General features: G+C 46.3%; 1 protein-coding gene across 8 annotated transcripts in view; it reads left to right on the top strand.

The window, feature by feature from the left end:
* ZNF827 (zinc finger protein 827) overlaps positions 1-24,833 on the top strand; it is a 189,329-nt gene that overhangs the window by 96,512 nt on the left and 67,984 nt on the right. For all 8 annotated transcript variants that reach the window (XM_051820031.2, XM_051820028.2, XM_051820023.2 and 5 more), the window contains exons 6-7: positions 3,447-3,686; positions 6,477-6,534. In XM_051820031.2, the coding sequence (XP_051675991.1) occupies positions 3,447-3,686; positions 6,477-6,534 (298 nt within the window). The remainder of the gene's footprint in view (positions 1-3,446; positions 3,687-6,476; positions 6,535-24,833) is intronic.

The following is a 24,833-nucleotide window of genomic DNA, read 5'->3' on the forward strand; positions in this document are numbered from 1 at the left end:
TAGCCGTATTTATCATAGGAAAATTATAGCATGCAGATAAGCACTGCGGTAGTGAATCCCCACCAACTACCCCCAAGTGTCAGCCACTGAGAGTACATTGCCTTCCTCGGGGCCCTTGTGCCCCCCCTTTTTTTTGGAATAGCAGTAGAGGCTACATGGGATCAATTCATGTTTTTCTTATGACTTTAGGAAGCGACTGTAAAAGGAGTCTCTGTGTGTGTGTGTGTGTGTGTGTGTAGGGGAAGGGTAAAGTCCTGGAAGTGTTGGCATGACCCTGTGTGTGGGAGCCAAAGCTAGGGTGGAGGCACTGATTGATTCCGGCATTGTTACTGCAGAGCACACCTGGCCAAAAGAGCGGTGACCTGGGGCCCGGGTGGGTACGGGGCAGAAACCTGTGTTCCCAGGCCAGCCTCTCCAGGCACCTGGCTGAGAAGGTGATTAATTGTCGGGTGAGCCCAGGCTGGAACCTACAGGGGCTTTTTCCTTTCATATTGGGTGCTGCTTACGCGTTTTCTTGGAGCCAAAACTAGAGTGTGACAAAAGCCATAGGGCAGTGGTTTTCAACCAGGCTGATTTTATCCCTCCACCCAGTCCCTAAAGAAAATCTGGTAACTTCCTAAGTCATTTCTGGTTGTTAGAACTGGAAGAAGGAGCCAGTGGTATCCAGACCAAGGATGTTGCTAAACGTCCTACAGTGCTTAGGAAAGCCTCCCACGACAAAGATTATCTGGACCAAAATGTCCGCTGTGCCAAGGCTGAAAAATCCTGTTTTTTCAAAAAGGTGGCATGGACATTGTGGCCCAGCGGTGATGTCACCAGTTGGGATGCCCGCATTCCTTATCAGAGTGCCTGGTTCAAGTCCCGCCTGGCTGCTCTGCTTCTGATTCAGCTTTCTGCTAATACACATCCTGAGATGAAGTACTTGGGTGCCTGCCACCCACTTGGGAGACCCAGATGGAGTTCTTGGCCCCTGTCTTCAGCCTCGTCCAGCACTGCCTGCCTGTTGCAGGCTTTTGGGAAGTGAACCAGTAGATGAAAGATGGATCTCTCTGTCTCTCTCTTTGTTGCTTTGCTTTGCAAATAAAAGTAAATAAATAAACATTTTTTCAAGGCACGACAACTCTTGGCAGCAGTGCTATTGCATGAAAGGGAAAGGACTATAACAATATTGATTGTGTTTTGTCTGACTTGCCCATTGAGACATCAGTTTGAATAACTCTCCTCTGTGCATCTGGAATCTATCAGCTAGATTAAGAATGCTAAAGGTTTTTAATCAGTGATCAGTGTTTTGTGCATTTGTGAAAGGTCAAGAGTTGTCATAAGAAAGGGCAGGCAGCACTTCCCTGCAAATCGTACTTGAAATGATCCCAAGTAGCTTTTGAAAACTAATTTCATTAAGTTCAGTGGTGTAAATAGCCAAGTGGTTGTTAATCCGGGGTCAAACCTGGGGAAATGGGGACGGAATGGGAGGTGGAGGAAAGATGCTAAGTGATGGAGATTCTGGCTTTGTTATTTCGTTGGTTTTTTTTTTTTTTTTTTAAACTAAGTGAATTCTGCTGTATTTGTCCAAGTAGTACTTTGTGTTAGTCCTGAGGCCTTGGAATGACTTCCAGAGCGAGGTTCACAGGTATCATTACATCCCTGTGCCTCTGACCCCACTGTTTGTTTTCCAAATCCTCGAAATTTAGGGGAAGAAGAAGGAAACGTGTGTTGTGACTGCCCTGTGCATGGGCGATCCAGCGGGAACTCACCAGCTCCTGGGTCCGCAAGAGGGGCAGAGAGGCTAGGCTCGGCCTTGGAGGGCTTGCTGTTCTTCTCATATCTTTCTTTCTTTCTTTTCTTTTTAAAATAAAAGTGATTGAATCAATGGACTTGATTTTTATGAGCCGCTTTACAGACACACAGAGAAGGAAACAGGTTGGCATGAATTGGGGGAGGGGAGAGTGATCCAAATTAAATATCACAGTTGCCTGCCATTCCTTTGCTGACAGAAAGCAAGCAGTTTTCCCTGAGAAGCATGTGTAGTCTGTCAGGAAGGAAAAGCACAATTAGCACTCCTCTCACATAACACTTTATTGATAGCACCGTCTTAATTCTCATCATGTAATTCAGTATGCTCTTGTCTTTTTTACTGTGAGTCAAAATCCGTGTGTATTTGACTTTGACCCGTGTCATCCTTTGCAGGGAAAGCGTAGTTTCTCTGACCACCTACCTGAGAGCAGTGAGGTTTCCTCTTTCCCATCTGCTTGCTGTCCCACAGGTCAGCACCTGCTTCCTACTGGTTTTTCATTCTGTCGTCTGTCCTTTCGTCTAAGTGTCCTGGTCTGCTGTAACCAATTGCCACACACCTGGTGGTTTACTTATTTTCTCAGGGTTTAGGCAGTCAGAAGTCCCAACTCAAGGTGTTGGCTGGGCTGTGCTCCCAGCAAAAGCTCCAGGGGAGAATCTCGCTCCCTGTGCAGGTTTCTGGTGGACCCTGGCACTCGGTTGCATAAATCTAGTCTCTGTCTTCACGAGGCCATTTCCACTGTGTCTGTGTCTTTTCCCGTCTCCAGTAAGGACTTCTGTTGTTGGAGTTAGGGTGCTGAGTGCACAGTTGTTACGAATGAATGCTTATTGATTTGTAATGTGGCCTAAAGTAGCTCAAATGAATGGTTGGGCTAATTGTCCCTCCTCGTTTCAAAGTTGTCCTGTCATTATCTCTGAGGACACATGGCTGTAGACATTCCGACCTCACAGAGCAAATGCGTGTCGCAGATAAAAGATAGAACATCTGATAGCTACACGTGAAAGAAGAGCAGTCAGTACATCAGGCTGTTAGCACAGCCTGTAAGGGTGCTGGTTTTCCAGGTGTGGATCCTTGGGCTGGTCAGCTTCCGAGGTGGTGGTGACGGTTACGAGCTTCCAGCAAAGAGCAAATATCTCAGTAGAATTGACCCTATTTATTCTTTATTAATTCAGATACCCAAGTGAGAAAAAAACGATCAGAGTCATAAAAATAGAGGGATGAAATCATAATATGAATATGCTTGCTCTTACTTGATTCACTCAATCGAGTCAGTTATAAATTCAGGACAGATGCTTATCCTGTTCTTTGCGAACCACAGTGTGGCAGAGAAGAAGGGCACAGGGCAGTGGCCAGGAGTGATCAGGAAGCCCAAGTTTCAGGTGAGGAGACCAGGCCTGGCTCCACTGCCATCTGTATGACCTTGGACAAACCGCTTCACTTCTCCAGGCTGAAAAACTGACATTTCCTGTCTTTGCAAGAAACCAGATGGGTTGAACCATTAGTTTTCCAGCAATGTCCCAGCATGCCACGGAGCACCATCTCTGCCCAGCTGTCCCCTGACCCAAGCCTCAGAGCTCAATCTGGAATTCCACACTGGGTTTGGTTCACAATTAAGAAACTCTGGTGTTTTTGTTTCCCCTCGTGCACCTGCTTACAGCGGAAAGCTACAAGGAAACTCAGATGGTGAAGATTAAAGAGGAACCCATGGAGGTGGACATCCAGGACTCGCATGTGTCAATATCACCCAGCCGGAATGTGGGCTACAGCACTTTAATCGGGCGAGAGAAAACTGAGCCCTTGCAGAAGTTGCCAGAGGGCAGGGTACCCCCCGAGAGAAACCTCTTCAGCCAGGATATCTCTGTGAAGATGGCTTCTGAGCTTCTCTTTCAACTGTCGGGTGAGTGTATGTGCCGGAAAATGCCAATGACTGGAATCGTGGAACAGAAAGCTTTCCAGCAGGGTTGTTAAAAAAAAAAAAACCTCCACATTACAGGATTTTTTTCAGACAGAAATCAATTTTATTACTACAACATGCATACCGCCACCCAAACTAACAGTTAATAAAGTGCTGCCAAGTAGAATCCCTGCCAAGCTTTCTTTAATAAATAGTTAAGAACGATGTGAAATGAGAACTCTGTTCAATTCTGAGCAAATGACCCCTGTTGACTGTGCTAAACACTTCACCCCTAATTTTGTTTAGGCAGTTGATCTGATTAATAGCCTTTTTTCCCCTAATGTACAAAAGATAAAGTTCGGTTTACTCCAACAGTGACTGAATTACCACGAATTCCAATTTAGTGAGGTTGGAATGAATGAGATTTTATTCATACTGTATCTTGCCCGAAGAAAGAAACAGCAAAAGGTAAAAGTATGAGGACTGTTGCCAGCTATAGCCTAATAGAACATTTTCTGTAAACCAGCTTTTTTACTGTGAGTTCTTGGGATTCTACGGTACAGTCATTATCAGCCAGTGGAATGTCTTGATAAAATAGTTGAGGGTGCTAGTACCTAAGCTGTTCCTTTGTTCACTCACAAGCCACATACCACATGCTGTTATTTTTTGGACATGACTGAGATGAATTATGTATTATGTGTACAAAGTTCAGGTTTTGATCAACATCATACACCTGTCTATAGGCACGTGCTGACCTACCCATTAAAGTTCATGCATCAGTGAAGTTTGTTACTAATGGCTGAAAAATCTGTTTTGTGATGGATAACAAATTTACCCATTCAGTGCTTCATTTTGTAAGTGTTCGCTTGCTTCCTACCCTACCAGAGTATCAGGAAAAGGAAAAGCTGAACTGTGTGCCACCACGGTATTGAACTACTCATTGAGACCCCACAGCTGTGTATCTATCAGATGGTGCGGAAAGTGGTGGCCTCCAGGGTCTCCCAACACGGGCTGGATTTGTGCAGATCTCTGCAATAGGAGACACTGTTAATTCAGTCAACGTGATAGGACCCATAGATCTTTGCAAGTTGCAAAACACGTGAGGGGCTTTCTTTTCCCAAGGCTTCAGCGTATCTAAAAACAATAGCATTTTGATAATGACTTAGGAGTTAAAATTTACAAAAGTGAGAGCTCTCGGGTTCTTTCCAGTCTTTATAGCAGTACATTCATGCTCATTGTCATTGTCAAGTAGACACAAAGGGACTGTCCACACAAACAGGTAGGTGGCAGCTTCAGTCTAGTATTATAGGACAGACATTGTCAATCTTTGCTTAATTTTTCCCAAAAATATGCAATATTAGGAGTTTTTTACTCTCTCACATTGAAATCTGACACCCTTCTAGAGTTGGCCAGGTTTTCTCTGTGTACTGAAGCCACTGAGAACCATGATAGTCAGGGGAGAGTCCTCGCATTTGAACTGGATTGGGAAGGCCAGAGTTCAACCTCTGTGTTCATGAGCGCTAATTAAATAATTTCTGACAGCTGGTAGATGCAGCCCTCAAGGCCCAGGAAGGGAGGGTTTTCTTCTTGACTAATAATATTTGGTGTCCCTTGTGACATTTATCAGAATAAGCACTCAGTGACTTGCAGCACCAAGAATTCTCATGGCTGTTTTTCATGTCCCCTCCCACAGAGGGGCCCAGCAACACAGAATGCTTAAAGGTTGTCACAGAGTCAGAGGCGGAGCCGTTGTGATCACTGCAGCTTTCATGCTGAGTCTGAGGATGGCAGACGTGTTCAGCTGGGGAAAGACAGAGCGGAAGTGACCGTCTCTGCACGTGCCTCTGCGTACCTACTTGAAAATTGATTAACTCGGAAAGTTAAAAGTCAGGCAGCGTACTTGAACTGTTATTAACTGATTCCCTTTGGATTTTTTTTTTTGACAGGCAGAGTGGACAGTGAGAGAGAGACAGACAGAGAGAAAGGTCTCCTTTTTCCGTTGGTTCACTCCCCAATGGCTGCTGCAGCCAGCGCACCACACTGATCCGAAGCCAGGAGCCAGGTGCTTCCTCCTGGTCTCCCACGCGGGTTCAGGGCCCAAGGACCTGGGCCATCCTCCACTGCCTCCCCAGGCCACAGCAGAGAGCTGGACTGGAAGAGGGGCAACTGGGACAGAACCGGCACCCCAACTGGGACTAGAACCCAGGGTGCCGGCGCCGCAGGTGGAGGATTAGCCTATTGAGCTGCGGCGCCGGCCTGACTGGATTTTAATAAAAGATTTTTGTGACTGTTATCTACATGCTTTTGGCAATTATCTTTCACAGTAAGACAGGAAAGATTTGTTTGTTTATAAAAGAAGCCAGGAATGGGCATTTGACCCAGAGATTAAGGCGTTTATTAGAATTCCCACATCACGCCCCACAGTCCCTGAGTTCGGATCCCACCTCTGCTCCCAGTTCTGGCTTCCTGCTAATGCTGACCTTGAGAGCCAGCACTGATGATGCGAGGACTTGGGTCTCTGTCACTCGCATTTGGAGACCTGGATGGAGTTCCTGGCTCCTGGCTTTGACCTAACTCAGCCCCAGGCATTGTGGGCATTTGGGGAATGAACCAGTGGCTGCCAGCTTTTTCTGTCTCTCTCAAATAAATAAATTTTCCCAAAAAAAAAAAATCAGAAATTAGAAAGAGGAGATGCTGAGGGTTTTTCTGCTTCAGTCTAAAAGATGAGAGTTGAGTGAGAACTCCTTGAGAGAGGGTATATGTTTCACTGTGTTTCATTCTCTTTCCTTACAGAAAAAGTGAGCAAAGAGCACAATCACACGAAAGAGAACACCATCCGGACAACCACCAGGTAGGCCTCCTTGTGCGGGCTGCCCTCGGAGGAGCCCTGTGGGTCCGCCAGGCCCTAACAAGCCAATTCTCCCTCTTGGTTCAAAGGATTCACTTCACCAAGGTTTTGTACTAGAACTTCTCAGTTACTGGAAACAATACAGAAACATAGGACAACAAGGGGAAAAAACCAACAACATTTTATTAAACATCCATGAGATGTCCTTGCTGGGAGAATTTTCCATGTGATTGTTTTTTTTATTCCTTACCAATAATTTTGTGAAGTAGCAGCTAGTATTATCATCTTTGCAATCTTTGCAGAAGTTTGGAATTTAAACGGGTGGGACAGTTGAAGCTGAGAGTTGGGGCTCTGTCTCATGCCAGCCTCACCTGATTGGTATACCTTGGCTCTTGTTGCAACCAAGGCTTTACAACTGTGAGCTGATAATTAGGCACCAAGGATACCTTAGCTTTTTTTTTTTTTTTTTTTTTTTTTTGCCTCACAGCATTGTTGGGAGGGCAAGGATAGCAAGGATAATGCTTTTTTTTTTTTTAACTTTTATTTAATGAATATAGATTTCCAAAGTACAGCTTATGTACTACATTGGCTCCCCCCACCATGACTTCCCTCCCACCCGCAACCCTCCCCTTTCCCGCTCTTTCTCCCCTTGCATTCATATCAAGATTCATTTTCAATTTTCTATATATACAGAAGATCAGTTTAGTATACATTAAGTAAAGATTTCAACAGTTTGCACCCACATAGAAACACAAAGTGAAAAATACTGTTTGAGTACTCGTTATAGCATTAAATCTCAATGTACAGCACATTAAGGACAGAGATCCTACATGAAGAGTAAGTGCACAGTGACTCCTGTTGTTGACTTTACAAATTGACACTCCTGTTTATGTCATCAATAATCTCCCTATCTGCAGTCATGAGTTAAGGATAATGCTTTAAGCCACGGCCAGAGCATCAATATCATTCACAGTGGTAGGGGAAAGTTTCCAGCTTGTGGGGGCCGACTAATGCGGGCTGCCCATCAGTGTAGTGTCAGCAGCAGAGAGGACTAGCCAGGGTCACTAGTCCCTGAAGGCTGTCCCAGCCTGAGCTGTCATAGGCAGTAGCCAGCAGGCAAAACCCAACACTGCAGGAAAGGAGCTTGGGGGAAATGATGCCTCCACCTTTGAAGGCCCCTCCCCCACCCTGCAGTTGCCCTCACTGGCTCGGGATAGTTTACAGGGTGAGCCAGCAGGAGCAGAAAGGACTAGCACATAAGATTCTTCCTCGCCAGAGCAGTGATGGGGTTTGCAGTTACAATTTTTTGAAACAAAAGATAAGTGATGCTTTTCTTTCTGGCGTGCTATGAATTGACCTCAGAGCATCATCAGTCATGTGCACAGTACTCATTTGAACTTTATTTTTAAATTTTTAAGGGTTTATTTATTTATTTATTTGAGAGGCAAAGATATAGACAAAGGGAGAGACACAGAGAGAGGTCTTCCATCTGCTGGTTCGGTTCACTTCCCAAATGGCTGTAATGGCTGGAGCTGGGTGGATCCAAAGCCAGGAGCCAGGAGCTTTTTCTGGGTCTCCCACATGGGTGCAAGGGCCGAAGAATTTGGGACATCCTCTGCTGCTTTCCCAGGCACATTAACCAGGAGCTGGGTCAGAAGTGGAGCAGCCAGGACTCAAACTGGTGCCCTTATGGGAAGTCTGTGCTGCAGGCGGAGGCTTAACCTACTATGCCACAGCACTGGCCCCTCTCATTTGAGCTTTAGCCTGAGGTTTTAAAAAATTTGCTTCATTGGAATTTAGGAATATCAAATATCGTAGAGGAATGAAAATGAAGCCAGCTTGCCTCTCACTGGGCTATGCAGTCTTAGAGAAAGGAACCTCACCCTAGTGGGACAGAGCTCGGGGTTAGCCTTGTCGCCCTGTATAACAACATGGATGGAAAACAGGTCTTGTGGAGATGGTCTGCAGATTACCATGGGAGAAAGCTTTAAATTTCCTTTTCCATGAACTCTTTGGAGCCACTTTGTATCTGCTTGTGCCCGTGGGCCTAAACACTGATGGGACTGGCAGATGGGTAGAAATTTAATGCCAAATGGATTCAACATAATAAATGGTCATTTCAGTTTGCTTCCATGGTATGTTTGAAGTGTCATAGGTCAGGCTTTCTAGAAGCTGCCCCTGGGGTGGGGATTCTCATGCGAGTGCGTTATTGAGGGTATGCAGTCAGAGGGGCCTGGTGAGGGAGGGGAAAAGGAGCCATTAAGAGGTAATTTCACCCGGGTTCTTGCTTCCACTCTTGCCTCTTGGGAGCTCTGGGGCAGAGCAAACACTGCCAAGAAGCAAGCGGGTCATTTTTTGTACCCCCGTGTCATTCACTTGCAGGGGGTATGTGGCCTCCCAGGTGAGCTGCTGCAGAGGGGAGCAGCCAACACTCTCAGAGGGTGCATTAGTGCAGGAAGCCAAGAGGCATCTGGGCCAGACCCCTGCAGCATGTCCTACCGAGATTTCTTCTGGCTCCTGAAAGCTACGTGGTCATATAGATATAACAAAAAGTGTGCTGTGAGACCATGTTATTTTACACTTTCAGGTGTTCATTGGGAAAGGTAAGAGAAGGTTTGAACTAGCCCCAAAGAAGCGAAATGTGCCTCAAGCCTAAATTGCTTTGGCTGCAGCTGAAGTATAATTATAGAAGAGCAGAGAAAAAATTTTTGAACCATTTGGCGAAAGCGAAGCCATCATTAAATTCTCCTCTTGCTGGGAGCTTACGAGTGAGAAGAAGTCTGCATCAGATCCTTTGCCCAAAGCAAAGGCAGAGATGCTTCCTGCGAGCATGGCAGAGTGTTCAGAAATCGTGGTACCAATTGTTGGTTTCAGTTCTGCAAAATCCTTGGTGTGTTTTTATTTTCCCTTTGAACAGCCAACTTGCTCAATTAGCCTGTCCACAAATAGATTTCTTTTTTACCTCTCACCTCATTACTTCAAGTGGAATAGCATCAAGCTGTTGTATGCCAAGAAATCCTCTTTAGCTCAAGTTAACTGATATCAGGGACCGAAAGAATAACACCAACTCTGTCTTCTGATTTCTGTTTTACAAGGAACTATGCACAAGGTCGTGTGTGGATTATGTTTGGAGGTATGATTGGTGATACATTTCAAAAAGATTTACATCAAGTACCTGAATTCCCATAGCTCCAGATTTGTTTTTTGATTTGTATTTGCTTCTTTACTTTGTGGGTTTTTTTTTTTCTTTTTTTCTTTTTGGGTGGAGACCGTGGGCATGTATCTCCAGAATTTTGCATACGTGGTGGAGTGTTTGTATAGTTCTCAGGTTTCCTATGAGAGGACCTAATAGAAGCTGACTGTTCAGCACCTTGGCTCAGGGTCAAAATCAAGTTCAGAATTTTCTGGGTTTGAGACTTGCTAGCTACACCTAAGACAGTGTGACTGTGATGGGCATCCCGAGCGTGTTGAGTTCAGTCAGTACCGTGATCCATCCTTTCCACACCTGTCTGCTGCCAATGGATGCCCGAGCGCCTCAGCTCACTGTGGTCTCCTGTGCCAGGGTGTGGGTTTCCAAGGGGATGAACTGGGAGAAGCAGCATTTAGTACTGAAAAAAAAAGAGGAGCTGATTCTCTCCCTTCTTTACAAATCCACTCCACTCCCTGCTGTTCATCATTATTGATCTTCATGCTTATTGCGATCACAAGAACTAAGGAGGAGAGTAGACAGTTTGCAGCTTGGCATTCTTTTTTTTTTTTTTTTTAAAGAAAGATTTATTTTTTATTTATTTGAAAGGCAGAGTTACAGAGAGAGGAAGAGAGACAGGGAGAAGTCTTCCATCTGCTGGTTCACTCCCCAAATGGCCGCAACAGTCGAGTCTGGTCCAGGCCGAAGCCAGGAGCCAGGAGCTTCTTCCAGTCTCCCATGTGTATGCAGGGGCCCAAGCACTTGGGCCATCCTCCACTCCTTTCCCAGGCAAATTAGCAGGTAGCTGGATCAGAAGTGGAACAGCTGAGTCTCGAACTGGCTCCCACATGGGATGCCAGAACTGCAGGTGGTGGCTTAACCTGCAGCCACAACTACAGCTTGGTATTCTAATGTGACTTTCAGTGAGATTCAGGATTGCTGATTTCTATGCCCAGGCACCAAGAGAACATGATGTCTGTGGATGTATGTAGTGAATTCTCTATTCCAGGAAGGTTGATATCTCTCTCTTCATCAAATTCTCTTCCTCATGTCTGTTTACTGGCAACTCTGCTCTTTTTTTTTTTTTTTTTTTTTTTTTTTTTTTTTTTTTGGACAGGCAGAGTTAGACAGAGAGAAAGGTCTTCCTTCTGTTGGTTCACCCCCCAAATGGCCGCCACGGCCAGCGCGCTGCGCCGATCCAAAGCCAGGAGCCAGGTGCTTCCTCCTGGTCTCCCATGGAGTGCAGGGCCCAAGCACTTGGGCCATCCTCCACTGCCTTCCCGGGCCACAGCAGAGAGCTGGACTGGAAGAGGAGCAACTGGGACAGAATCCAGTGCCCCAACAGGGACTAGAACACAGGGTGCCGGTGCTACAGGCGGAGGATTAGCCTAGTGAGCTGTGGCGCCGGCCAACTCTGCTCTTTCTTACTACCCCTATCATAACATGGGCAGCTATGGAGAGTGAAAAGTGTGAGATTGCATGCCTTGTTAGCAGTTTTTAAAAAGAGGTTTTAGGAGAAGCTAAAGGTTAAAACTAATAACTAGCAAGTTTCTGGATCGTTGCTTTTCTACCTCAATTTTTTAAAAACCCATAATGCAAAACTTTAAAATGTGCAGAATTAGAAATCACGTGCCTGTCACCTGGTTAAAATAATTACCCACTTATGACTTATGTTGTTGCATTTTCCTCTCCCTGTCACTCCCTCCCTATACATTAGTTTGAGGCAGAGCCCAAATACCATAGAAAGAATTGGTTTGAGAGAGCCTTCATTTTTTTTTTTAATCCTAAGAATTTATACTCAGCTGGTTAAGTTAGGAGCATCTTCCTAAAAATAAAGGAACAAAGCAATCAACTAAAACATACCATGTCACCAGGCAGAAAAATCAGTCAACTTAGCAGCTGGAGGGATTGGGTCATGTGGTCCTGCTCACCAGTGCCTTGACCTTGGCCCTCAACCCCTGTTTGTGCTCCCAATGAGGGCACCACCGTTGAATCAGACCTCTGGTTGGACCATCACTGCAAATGCTGAAACAGCAGTGCTTTTGCCTTTTTAACCTCAGAGTCCAGAAAATTCAATCTGAGTGTAAAGAAGGCTACAAGTCTCCTTTGAGATACAGTGAGTGGCCTGAGCGGTCCTCATACCAGCCCATCTGACAAATGAGATGAGAGAGAGTCGCGGCCAGACTCGTGAGAACAGAAGGAGGCCATTTATGAGACTAATACAATCTTGATTTTTCTATTTCCTTTCCCAGCACAAGCCTAAGTTCTGCAGGGAACAGATAACCAGCTATTATGATCATTTGGTAGATGAAAATACATGAGGCATGATATCATAACCAGATCCCAAAGTTTAATGGAATAAAAAGGAGATCTCCATCTTTTGCCACGGACCATCACCCAGCCAGATGCTGGATAAGATCGAAATGGGAAAATGGAACCCTAGAGTAAGAATCAGATAGCTCCTGGCAGGTGAATTGGACATGCTCAATGTTGTGTAACACCATGAACTTCAAACAATGGCTGCCAAGAACCCTCTCTTGGTTATTTGTTCTCTCTTTTCCCCATTAATAATTCAGTGTCCGCAGGGGTATAGGATTGCAGGCCTATAAGAAAAACTTCTCACACCTGGCTTGCTCTTTGTCAAAAGCAAGGAAGTATTTCCCTGAATTGTTCTTTTCTCTATTAGACAAAAAAGCAGAAGTAGGAGAACTGAAGACGGACAGACTCATATCATGCTGTGCAGACCAATATTTAATTTGCCCAATTTTCAGAATTGGAAATGTGGGCTATTTTTCTATGATTTAGGTAATGGCACATAGAGTGTTTACTAAAAGACATATTCACATGGAAGTGCCCAGTGTAGAATTTTCCTGTGCGCTGCTTTGGATGCATGCCCTCAAATATTTAGAATTGAGTAATAGAAATCATACAAGTTTGTAAAAGCGTGGTGTGCTGCCTAAATTCATGCAATTTCCCCCATTTCATTTCTTTGGAAGGCATAAGAGAATAATGCTCTATTATCTTGAAAAGTAAAAGATTGCTTTGAAATAACACTGAATTAGAAATGATTAAGAAAATAAACAGGAAGCAGAGAAAATGAAATCAGGGATTTCTGAGTAGCTCTCCATATATTCTCTTTATCCTTCATGTTTTGTGACTTGAAAATAAAACGCACCCAGAATTCTGGTTCTTAATAACAGAGATTACTGCCGATTTCATGGCGCCCCTTCAGTTAGGGTGCTAAGTTCTCCTTCAGTGAAGTCAAGTCTGGTTTGGGGCCACGTGGTACCGCTGCAAATTTTCAAAAGATGCCCTTCCTCAATACACTACCATCTGCTGGAATAATGTCATAGTAAATATTTAAATCTTTGGTACTTGTGAAGTCAGTCATGCCCCCCTTGGTGTTGTGTAGTGCACAACCCGCACCCACCACCGCTGTCTGCAGCTATTCTACACAAATGTTGACTTCAGGGTCTTTTCATTGGACCTGTATCCTTAGCCACTCATGCTTGGAAACAATGGATTGTTACACATACACACACACACACACACACACACACACACACAGCTTGAAACTGCTTCCTGCATTTGCCGCTCAGGTGTTTTGTTTCGCACTTCGCGGAGCCTCTCTCAGTGCCTCCCTCTGTTCCTCTACTCCACTGTCCTGTAGTTGTGACCCTCTGCCATTTCACCTGCAGGGAGTCCTCCCTCAGGTTGCAGCAGTGTGCTTCCAGAGCAGAACAGGAGGCTGTCAGCTCGCCCCTGTTCAGCCCGTGCCCGCGACACGCCCACATTTATCTCCCCTGGCTGGCAGTGGTGCTCCGTCTTGTTGACGGAGCTCCCGATAGTCAGGAGTGAAGTGTAAACTAGCAGACAGCCAGATCGTGTGTGCCTCTCCAGGTGCCCTTGACAGGTCCCGCAGGGGGCGACGCCGCCAGCCAGGTGCTGGCTTCAGTCCTGTTTTCTGATCTGGAATGTTCCCCAAGAGTGTCTCCCTACATCCCAGATTCAGGAGTTCACCTCTGCTTCAGCAGCAGCCCCAGGGAAGCAGCCACCTTTCGCCGGCCTTGGCTACTGCGTCCACGTGACACAGCCTTGACCTTGCAGCAGAGCAGGCCCTGGGTGCCTCTGTTCTCGGCTCACCTCAGCAGAAAGCCCGTTGTCCCGGTTATGCAGAAAGTCAGATTCCTGCTGGAGATCCAGGTCCCTCCACAGGCTGACATTTTGAGTATCCGGACGTGCAGGGTTCACTTCCTCAGTCCGCGGTTGGCTCCGGCTCCCCCTGTCTGGCCTCTCCAGCACAGCGGCACTCGACAAGGCCTGCCATTGTGCTCCTTGTCCCGACGAGGCTCCTGGCTCCACACTGGGTGAATGCTAGACCCACAACAGCAGGAACTTGTTCCTTGAAAACTCGGTGTTGGGTTGTAGCATTGGCCCGCCTTTAAGACAGCCTCTGCTTTTCGAAGAAGAAAATACAAAGCGTTAGCAACGTATATATTTTTCCCCAGACGCTTTATTTAGTTTTCTTCGGCAGTGGTTGATACCGCCTCTTCCTTGGGTAGTGTTTGGACATCGGACACAGAAGCAGACTTGATACCAGCCATCTTAATTTAGAGGCCGTTGCTCCTGCCTGTGTCTTTAACATCTCTCCCCCAGAGTTTACCCTTTGAAAAGACTGTCTCTCGAAGAATAAAGGACTAGAAACAGTGAAACTTCAGGTTTTTTTTTGTTTTGTTTTGTTAGTTGTTAAAAGTTGCCTTTACTTGCAGAGGATATAGGAACATATAAAGAAAAAATGATATTTTAATCCTGCTCCCTAGAGCACACCACTGCTTCGTCAGTGCTGTGTGTCCTGGCTGCGTTTTCCCCGTTTGTTTATACATGTATACTTTTCTTGTAAAAACTAGACTCTACTATATATTGAGTTTTATAATCTGCTCACCTAGCAACATATTAAGAACAGCTTTCCATGTCAATACACAGAGCTCAGTGAGTCTGCTTTTAATGATTCCACGTTATTCAGTGTTTACTAGTGTCAGTTTATTTTGTCAATCCCATCTTACTGGATATCCAGGGGTTCCTCTCTCTCCAGGTTAGTGCCAGTATAAACAATGCTGGGGCAAGATGACTCAAAAAAGAATGTCCGATTGATTTCCAAAAAGATAGACTCCATGAGTCTAGCAAGAGCTAATGAGAGGGAGACAGACAGACAGAGGCAGAGCCCATGTCAAGGGTCTCACCAACTTTGTGCTTCCTCATGTATTTAAAACCATCTATTTTTAGCAACCCAGGGATTAAGACTCCTGCGCCTCAGTTTAAAACTTTCCATTTATGGATTCTGAGTGTTAATAAGCATTTTGTTTAGGATGAGGTATTTCTCTCTGTTGTTTTGGGTATTTCACTTTTTCTGTCATTCTTTGACAGTTTGATGGTTTATCTGGGTTGGATTTTTTTTTTTTTTTTAGTTATGGCTGGTGCTTTTTTAAATTATGAAATACCTCCAAGCAAAGTAGAAAATAAAATAAAATAATAAAAAAAAAGAAAAGGATATTTCTCATGATGCCGTTTCATGCCTTACAGGAATAATACTTTCAGTTTCTTTTCAATAATACTTTTGGTTTTTCATTGCTGAGATGTTTTCACATGACGGGCACCAGCCAAATGCACAGCCCATCAATGCCTAATGGGAGATGAAAACACGTCTTTGCTTCGCTGTTGTCTGCAAACATTGAGGGAGAAAACCTGGAGCCTGTATGGGTAGTAAAGTTATGGAGTGACCTTGGCTCCCACTGCCCACAAACCCCATTTAGAAACCCACTGAAGCTGCAGCGTCAGCCACGATTTGTAGGCAGTCGTCCCGCCAAAGCCTGCCGACACGTAGAGAGGAGTTCACGTTTTATTCACTACAGTCCCTCTTTCTTAGAAAATGTGCACTCCCAACATGAGCAGCGACCAGATTTTCCAGGCCCAGCCCACTGAGGTCATAGGAGGTCTCTGTTATGTCCCTTTTATGTTTGAATAAGGGATCTTCTGTCTCCAATGGTCAGGGCTGTCTTCAAGAAACAGGCTGCCAGTTACTTATCCTACCCCCACACCCTTTGACCTGCCCTCCAGAGATCTTCCTTTATTATACTCAATCAATCAGTCAATCAAGGTGTTCAGAAGCAGGGGTCACTGTGTCCGCAGAGCTGGAAAGGGAAGCACGGTGTTCCGGGCACCATCAATGTCACGCTTCCTTTGATTCTGGATTATCTGTGTAACTGACCACACGCATGGCAGTAAGAAAGCTGGCCCCGATGTTTATGTCTCACGTCTGAGTACCTGGCACATTTCCGAAGCAACAGCTACCTTACCTCTCGTCCAGACTGAAAGTGAGGACCCGCGCTGGGAGCCGGGGAGACCACACCGGCTCCTGGGTCACACAGAGTGACTGCTCTGCCGCAGCCAAGTCACCAGGTGTGAGCTTTCCTTTCTGCCACTTGAGAGACTCATCTAGACACCTGCACTGAGGCCGAGCACGTGCAGCGTTCCAGGATTCCTTTACCGAAATGGGTGGGACTAAGCATTTCCTGTATTTCAAATATAATAGTTTACAGCTCCGTTGCAAAACATACAGCTATATAAGTATACGAGATGCTAAGCATGTAGTATCTGTTATAAATTATCAGCAAATACATTAATCAAGGAAAGTCAGAGTTTAGAAAAACAGAAGAAGAACTACTTAAAAGTAAAGAAAACTGCATTTATTGTGAGAAATAAGTTGAAAATGAAATGATGTTATTTGATCTTTTTTTAAAAACGGAATACCTAAAAATAAAGTGTGACAATGTTTTTATTTTTGAGTTGTGAGCATATTTTTATGCAAGCTATTCCAGCTTCTTGAAGTGTCTTCTGATTTAAAATACGTGAGGGACTGTTGAGAAGATAGTTATGTCTGATCCAAATTGGGTACTTTCCCCATTCCTCATCTTTGAGTAATCTAGACTTTCTTATTTGATATGTTGGAGAAGCTTTTTAAAAAAAAAAGGTTTTTGTTGATTGGCAAGGACTGTAACCTCTTATTGTTAGCAAGCTCTAATTTTGTTGAAAGAAAACATTTTTGGTATGTTCTCATTTCCTTTAGTTTCATCATACAGACGTGAAGATTCTATATGGATGTTACCTGCATCCATTTTAGTTTAAATTTTTTAAAAAGATTTATTTTATTTATTTGAAAGATAGAGTTACAGAGAGAGAGAGAGAGGGAGGGAGGGAGGGAGAGAGAGGGAGAGAGGGAGGGAGGGAGAGAGGGAGAGACAGAGAGATCTTACATCTACTGGTTCATTCCCGAGATCTCAGCAGCCAGGGCTTTGCCAGGCCTAAGCCAGGAGCCAGGAGCTTCTTTGGGGTCTCCCACCTGGGAGCCGGAGCCCAAGCATTTGGGCCATCTTCTACTGCTTTCCCAGGTGCATTAGCAGGGAGCTGGACCAGAAGTGGAGTAGCGGGGGCTCAAACTAGCACCCATATGGGATGCTGGTGCTGCAGCTGGCAGCTTAACCCGTTATGCCACAACGCCAGCCCCACCTGCATCCATTTTAAACATCACAGTCATACTCCATGTGTTCAGAAAGTCTTTGCCCCAGAGTAGGGTTTACTCATGTAGTAACTTTGGTTGATCAGCTATCTCTTCTTGTGACCTTTGGAGATTTGAAAGATTGTTTTCTCAACCACTGCTTCCGGTTCACTTCAAAATGTTAATGTCCTGTGTAAGTCTTGGGGTGTGTATCAAAGTCTAAGGAATTCAGAGGTCAGCATTTTTTTTTTTTTTTGACAGGCAGGGTGGACAGTGAGAGAGAGAGACAGAGAGAAAGGTCTTCCTTTGCCATTGGTTCACCCTCCAATGGCCGCTGCGGCTGGCACACTGCACTGATCTGATGGCGGGAGCCAGGTGCTTCTCCTGGTCTCCCATGGGGTGCAGGGCCCAAGCACTTGGGCCATCCTCCACCGCACTCCGTGGCCACAGCAGAGAGCTGGCCTGTAAGAGGGGCAGCCGGGACAGAATCCGGCGCCCCGACCGGGACTAGAACCCCGGGTGCTGGCGCCGCAAGGCGGAGGATTGGCCTAGTGAGCCGTGGCTCCGGCCCAGAGGTCAGCATTTTTAAAATACCAGTTCAGTGGTTTTAGGCAAACACATGGTATTCAGTATTCAGTTCTCTAAAAACAACATGGCCCATCAATACCAAAAGCCAATGTTGATGATAACTAGGCCCAGTGGAGAAGAGGAAGCCTAAGACAGGAGGGAGGATGGAAAGCCATCTGGCGAGGTAGCCCAGGAGCTGAGGTCTGCCAGGGAGCAGGTAGAGGTTAGAGAGAGAAAACTGTGACTCCCAGGGCTGGCACTGAAGTGCAGTGGGTTGGGCAGCTGCCTGCGATGCTGGCATCCCATATCAGAGAGAGGTTCGAGTCCCAGCTGCTCCACTTCTGATCCAACTCCCTGCTAACAGCCTGGGAAAAGCAGCAGAAGATGGCCCAAGTGATTGGCCCCTGCCATGCATGTGGGAGACCCGGAAGAAGCTCCTGGCTCCTGCTTGGCCCTGCCCTAGCTGTTAGGCCTAAGCCAGTGATGGAAGATCTTTCTGTCTCTCCCTCTCTCTCTCTTATCACTCTGCCTTTGAAATAATTTAAAATAAACCTTAAAAGAAAAGAAAAAACTGTAGCGCCCATGGAATTTTTCTACCCTAGAGTGGGGCTTCCAGCTCTCCTCTTGCAGTATCTAACTTCTCAGACACATCTACCTCAGATCATTTGTTCTTAAAATTTCCTTAAAAGAAAACAAAAATTAACTCCAATCCTTTTTTTTTTAATGTATTTATTTATTTGAAAGGCAGAGTTCCAGAGAGCAGAAGCAGAGAGAGAGGTCTTCCATTCTCTGGCTCACTCCCTACATGGCCGCAATGGCCAGAGCTGTGCCTATCCGAAGCCAGGAGCCAGGAGCTTCTTTTGGGTCTCCCACACAGGTGCAAGGGCCTAAGGACTTGAGCCAGCTTCTACTGCTATCCCAGGTCATATCAGAGAGCTGAATTGGAAGAGGAGCAGCCGGGACTCGAACCTGCGTCCATATGGGATGCCGGCACTTCAGGCGGTAGCTTTACCTGCTACACCACAGTGCTGGCCCCAATCCCACTTTCTTTTGGAGATATTTTTCCAGCTCTCGGGGGAAATAAATCAGGAAGCCCTGTTATATCATATATTATAGCTGAAGAGCTAATCAATTACTTCTGAAAATACAACATTTTCCCCTGTGCAGATGGCAGTCAAGCTATCACTTTGGAAGGATTTGCCTGTACTCGTGCATTATAACAGCATTTCATCCCATCCTGATCTAACCGAGGTTCTTGTAGGTTCTGAGCAAAAACTCATTATGGAACAAAATCTTTTGTTCATTGTTTAATTTTTCTTTTCTCTGTGCAATTCCTGAAGTTCAGTGCTTAGAGTTATTATTGTCTTTTAGGAAAAAAAAAGATTTCTTCTGTATGGCTCCTTTAAAACTACTGTGTCGTGACTCAACATCATTTTCTTAACTTTCTCCTCCCTGCTGTATCCACCTTGGTTTGGTTTTGTTTTGTTGTTGCTGTCACCGTGAGAACTCCCATCACATCCTGGCTCCGGTGGTGGCGTGTGGGGAGGGGTGGGTTTTGAGGAGCCAGGCCTCTCCGTTCTGTGTGAGGCTGAGATGCCTGCCCTTGGCGTGCAGACATTAAAGGCGGGCAGGTTCGTGCCACCGTCAGCTCTTAGCAGGATGTATCGCCACTTAGAGCCATCGTCTCGTGTGCACTGTTCTCTTATTTATTGTAACTCTTAGGGTTGCCCCACGTGCTGACCCCACGACCCATCCTGTCGACAGCTGGAACGGTCCAGTTGAAGTCACAGCCCTTCTCCCTTCATTTCTCAGCCCTTCGATTTTATACAGAAGAACAGAAATATGCTTTCAAACGTCCATTCCACTTTTATCCAGAAAAGGAATGTGACTAGCTAAAAAGTTTTATGCGATAGTGTTTTCTAAGTAACAAAATAAAGGAGGACCTGGGCTACTCAAAATCCATACCAAGGACTTCTGGGCACTGCTACTGAATATTTTTGGAATAGTTACAGGATTAGCTAAGTTACAGGTAGCCTGTCTTTGTCCAGGGCGAAGAGAATATATTTGCAGTAGGTGGTAGTTGTGTTAGATGGAAATTAATGCTGATTCCTTTCCCAGCTAGCTGTTAGCTTCAGCCTTCTCCTGTACCAACTTTTTACCAGAAATACTAACTGGAGGTAAATCAATCAATCTCTCTCTTCTTCTCTCTCTCTCTGTTTTTTTTTTTTTTTTTTTTTTTTTTTTGCCTTTTGTTTCCTTAGCTCATGTTCTAATACATGGGCTTTATATGTATGTATTAAAATGACTAAAGTCTAGGCAGCTAGAGAGTCAGGAACCAGGGCCTGTGGCATTCAGAACATGACTCCTCTCCTGACTACTCGGTAAGCGACTTAAGTGTCTAGCTGAAGGCATGTACAAATGCACTTCAGATCTGACTTCTTGCACTTAACGTTGTCCCCTCTGGGGACATTTGAGCTGTGCTGGGTTCCTCCTAGAGCTTCCCTGTCCACCACCACCACTCCCAACAGCAGCCGTCACTGATGAGCAAGAGCGAGGTGCTGGCCTGGCCACCTCTCACGAGAGTGCCCTGTGTGCTGCAGGGCAGGCCGTCGGCTGACAGTGACGGACTTCCGCTCTTTGCAGCCGTGAGGCACCAGAGAAGAATATGATCTCAACACCGGGAAGCTCCCCTTGCTCAGCACAGAGGAGTCTAGGGGCTGTGCCCTGTCAGAGCATGCGCACAGAGTTAGAGGAGGTGCACCTACATTAAGCAAGCAGGTGCCCTGGAGGGCAGGCTCCGAGCTGGGCTTTCCCTGCATCCTGTCTTCCTGAACTGTGGTGTTGAGCAGGGCTGCAGAAGGATGAAAACACAGACACGTCTGCAGTCGTGGTGCCACCGTGAGCTGCCCGTCGGTGCTGAAACAGAGCTTTGTGAACACGCAGTGACCTCCTTTCCCTTTCTCTTCTGCTAGGCTTGATAACAGACCACAAGTCACCCCTGGAAGCAACTTGCCACTGGGCAGTGAAACTGATGCAGGTTGACCAGGCTCATGAGTTGCACAAGTTTCAGAAAACCGGGGGGAACTATCTTCCAGAGAGAAACAAAGATGAAGATCTTTTTCCGTTGCTCTGTGTCTCCATTGGAAAGGTCTCCCTCAGCTATCCGGCATGCAGATAGGCTGTTCCCCACCCCCCCTTCCTCCAGCTCTCTTTGTTCCAGGAAGGATCCGAGAGTCTGTCCCGTCCATGAGTTCCGCAGGTGTTAAGAGATCACCTGGAAGGCTTAGCAGATTAATGCGTAGATGCTGAAGCCAAAATGCTCTGGAATCAATTCCTGGCTCAGCTCACAGGCCTGAGCAATTACTCAACTTAACCTGAGTGCAAGTCTGTTCACCTGTGAAAGAGGGAGAATAATCATAGTAGCTACCACCACAGGGTTTCTGTGAGGATAGAGTGAAGCCAACAGTACACGCAAAGCCCTTTTAAACAGTGCCAAATACTTCATGTTAATTGCTCTTTTTTATTGAACTTGTTCTATATACTAAAAACTTTACCATTAAATAGCTCGTTGAAAGCAGTACCTTTATTAACATGGTAGTTTCAGACCTTTTTTTCAAGGATGTTATTAACTTGACAGAAGCCACTTAGGAACGCAGGCTCGCTCGGGATGTTCTGATTCCAAGCTGCCATAGCCTACTGCACTCCCTGCCCCCCGGCGTGAGTGGATCCCAGTGCAGAGCACTGCTGTGCTGCGCTCGGCCCAAGACTGATGCTCTGTCAACCTCCTGTCTTCTCTTTCTAGCTAAGACCTTAACACCAGCCTCAAGCTGGAAGTTTCCTTGTTGATTCTCGACCTCTATAAAAAACAAGGCTGGTCTTTTTGGTGCATTTTTGTAATTCAGCCCGACTCCCTTTTAATTCTCTGCTCCCTCAGAAGAGATCTTTTCTGTGCAGGCTACAGCTGACACCCAGGTGGACATGACTTGGAAAGTTACTTTTCCTCAGTGACTGTCTCCCATTCAGCCCACTTGCTTGTGATCAGCTCAGTGATACCAGTGCTTCGCTCCTCCCATCGGTGGGAATCTGCTGTGTGGAAGACAGAGCTAGCCCATTGCCGCTACCTGGCATAACCTGGGAGGCTACTCCCCGTGTGCAGTGTGGCAGCCTCTGCCAGCTTCTCTTGGAATCCTTAGGGTTGGCTTCAAAGGTCAGCGTGATATTTACCTGCCCTCTCTTTTCAGTCCTTCTTCCATCTGCCTGAGTCACTGCTGGCTTGCAGTGTTGGTCACCAGTGTCAATATGTCCCGTGGGGACTGTGACTCTAGCCATTGGCCTTGTCTTCTGCAAGCCCCTTACAGCTGTGTCCCATCCAAAGCACTCAGGCTGTGGGGAGGGAGCCCACTGCAACCATCAGAGCACCCTGAAACTAAAGTCCTGTCCCATCACCTCCTTCCCATGGTGGGACAAAACGGTGACCCCTGCACCAAGATTAGTCCCATCCGCCTCCACAGTGGGCCTCTTCCCGCTCTGCCCTGGGTACGCTCCCTCTTGTGCTGCCAGCTCCTAGGAAACCTGATGATCTGCTCTCCGTTCAGCCCAGTGGTGGCTTCCACAGCAAAGCCCTTCCTGTCCTTCCCGATAACAACACGCCTGTGTCCCTACAGCCTGAGTCACCTTTGCGCTCCCTGCGGTAGACAGGACCTGGTTGGTAGGTTGATGCAAGCCTCCCACGAGGTCCCCCAGCTGCCCGAGGTTTCCAGCCACAGTGGAGGGTGCTGTATTCCTGTGCCTGGCACATGGTAGGCACTCACTGAATAGTCACCGTGAGTCTGAGAGCAGCCACTCTGAATAACTGTAATCCTTACTGCAAAAAGTGGGGCGGTGCTGACATTTCCAGACCACCCTGTAGGGTACCCCGTTGGGATTGTTGGTGTCCCCAAAGGGAAGTCTTCACATTTCAGACCTAACAGTTCCATGGGCTCCCCTGACTTCTGATGTCACGGTGCTGTCTATGACCTTCAGAGCCACCATGTGACAAAAGCCCATTGCCTGACCCTGTGCCCACGAGCCCACCCATGCTTCCTTCCTGAACGTTCTGCTCAGACGCATGTCAGAGCTTATGACGCGGGAGTGGAGAAATCTTACACTCTAGGTTTGACCAGCTGTGTTCCCAGGTCTCTACTTAAAGGAGCCTTATCTGGGGCTAGCACTGTGACATAGTCCCAGCTGCTTTACTTCCTATCGAGCTCCCTGCTCATGCGCCTAGGAAAGCGGAGGATGATGGCCTTAGTGCTTGGGCCCCCACACCCATGTGGGAGACCTAGAAGAAGCTCCTGGCTCCTGGCTTCAGACAGGCCCCAGTTTGGGGAGTGAACCAGTGGATGGAAGACCTGATTCTCGGTCTCTCCCTGTCTCTGTCTATAACTCTGCCTCTCAAATAAATATTTTTTTAAAGCTCTTTACCCTTAGCAGTTTTCTTTCTGGAAGAGTTGAAAGTTAGTCTTTTCAGCCCTGCAGAAAATCAGCTCCTTCAAAATCAGGGTGGCCTTGTCTTCATGCCTTTCGTAATGGCTTTTATACAAAGAAAACTCTATTCTTTTTGCTAACTTGTGTGGAAAAGTTCATTTATGCCCCTCTCTGAGCTAGTTGGAGATGAAAATTTAAAAAGAAAAAAAGAAAAAGCTCACATTTATTGAGCATTTACTTTTGTGAGTCGTTGTGCAAAGCACATCCTATAATGTGCAGTTACTGCTGTCAGCCCCGGAAGTGGACAACAAAGGAAGGCTGGGAGAAGTTAAGGGATGTGTGCAGATCATAGGCTGCCGAGAGGGGGAGCTGGGTTTGAACCCAGATCTGCCTCTCCTTGAGGCCGTGCACTTGGCCACCATGCTGCACTGCCTTAGCCTTTTTATGTTCTGCTTTGTTTACCTATTGTCCTTAATAAGCTAAAATTGTACATATTTCTGGGATACTCTGTCATGTTTTGACCCATGTATACATTGTATAAATGTCCAAATCAGGGAAGCATCAATCCCTCCTTAAACATTCATCATTTCTTCATTGTTAAAATATTCTAAATCCTTCCTTCCAGCTTTTTTTGGTGAGGGGTGGCGTGTGAATATCTATTACTTATCTGTAGTCACCCTACCATACAGTAGAACCCCAAAACTTATTTTACCTGTGTGGCTGTAACTTAGTACCCACTGATTCACCTGCACCCCCGTGCTGTCCCCAGCCTCTAGTAACCAGCATCCCACTCTCCACTTCTGTGAGACCAGCTCTCTGAGGCTGCACATGCGCGGTGCTCCTATGGTATTTACCTGAGCCTTTAAAGTGTTTCCATCCCTTGCAGGTTATGGAAAGTTTGTTATCACACAAAGTATGTCTTCTCCCCACTTGCCTTCTCCCCACTCCCCACCTCCTCCCAGCCTATAGCCAGCTTACCATTTGCAACTATTTCAGTGGTCTCACGTTTAAGACATAAATAAAAAGCGTGCCGTACAAGTTGCATTAAATCTAGCCTAACAGGTAAAACTGCAGTATCTATCAGTGTATGTTTCACTTAAAATATAAATATAAGCATAAACATAAATATAAATATATATGCAGCTTCCATGTTCCTCTGAATAGTCCCTGTTTGGTGTTCTAATACAGTAACCAGAGCTCCGTGCCGTGCTCAGAAAAGCCACTCAGTCTGGGAGCTAGGCTTGTGTGCACTTAGGTCTTGGATCTCCTCGGGTTGGGTTCTGCTTCTGGGCAGGTTTGTGGAATCTGATCCTTGGAGGGCGGTAGCGGTGGGGCATAAGGAAGATGCAAGGTACTCTTCCCCACACCCACCTTAGTCTCCCCTGCACCTGGCTTCTCTGCCTAGGCTCCAGTTGCAGCTCCAGCTCCCCCTGGGCACTCAGTGGCTTCCAGCTTCTGTCTTCCATTTATGTACCTTCTCCTTGGGTGCTTCCAGCCTTGGGATGGGGGCGGCTTCCTGCTCTCCCTGTC

Source organism: Oryctolagus cuniculus, chromosome 8 (assembly GCF_964237555.1).
Source record: "Oryctolagus cuniculus chromosome 8, mOryCun1.1, whole genome shotgun sequence".
Taxonomy (NCBI): domain Eukaryota; kingdom Metazoa; phylum Chordata; class Mammalia; order Lagomorpha; family Leporidae; genus Oryctolagus; species Oryctolagus cuniculus.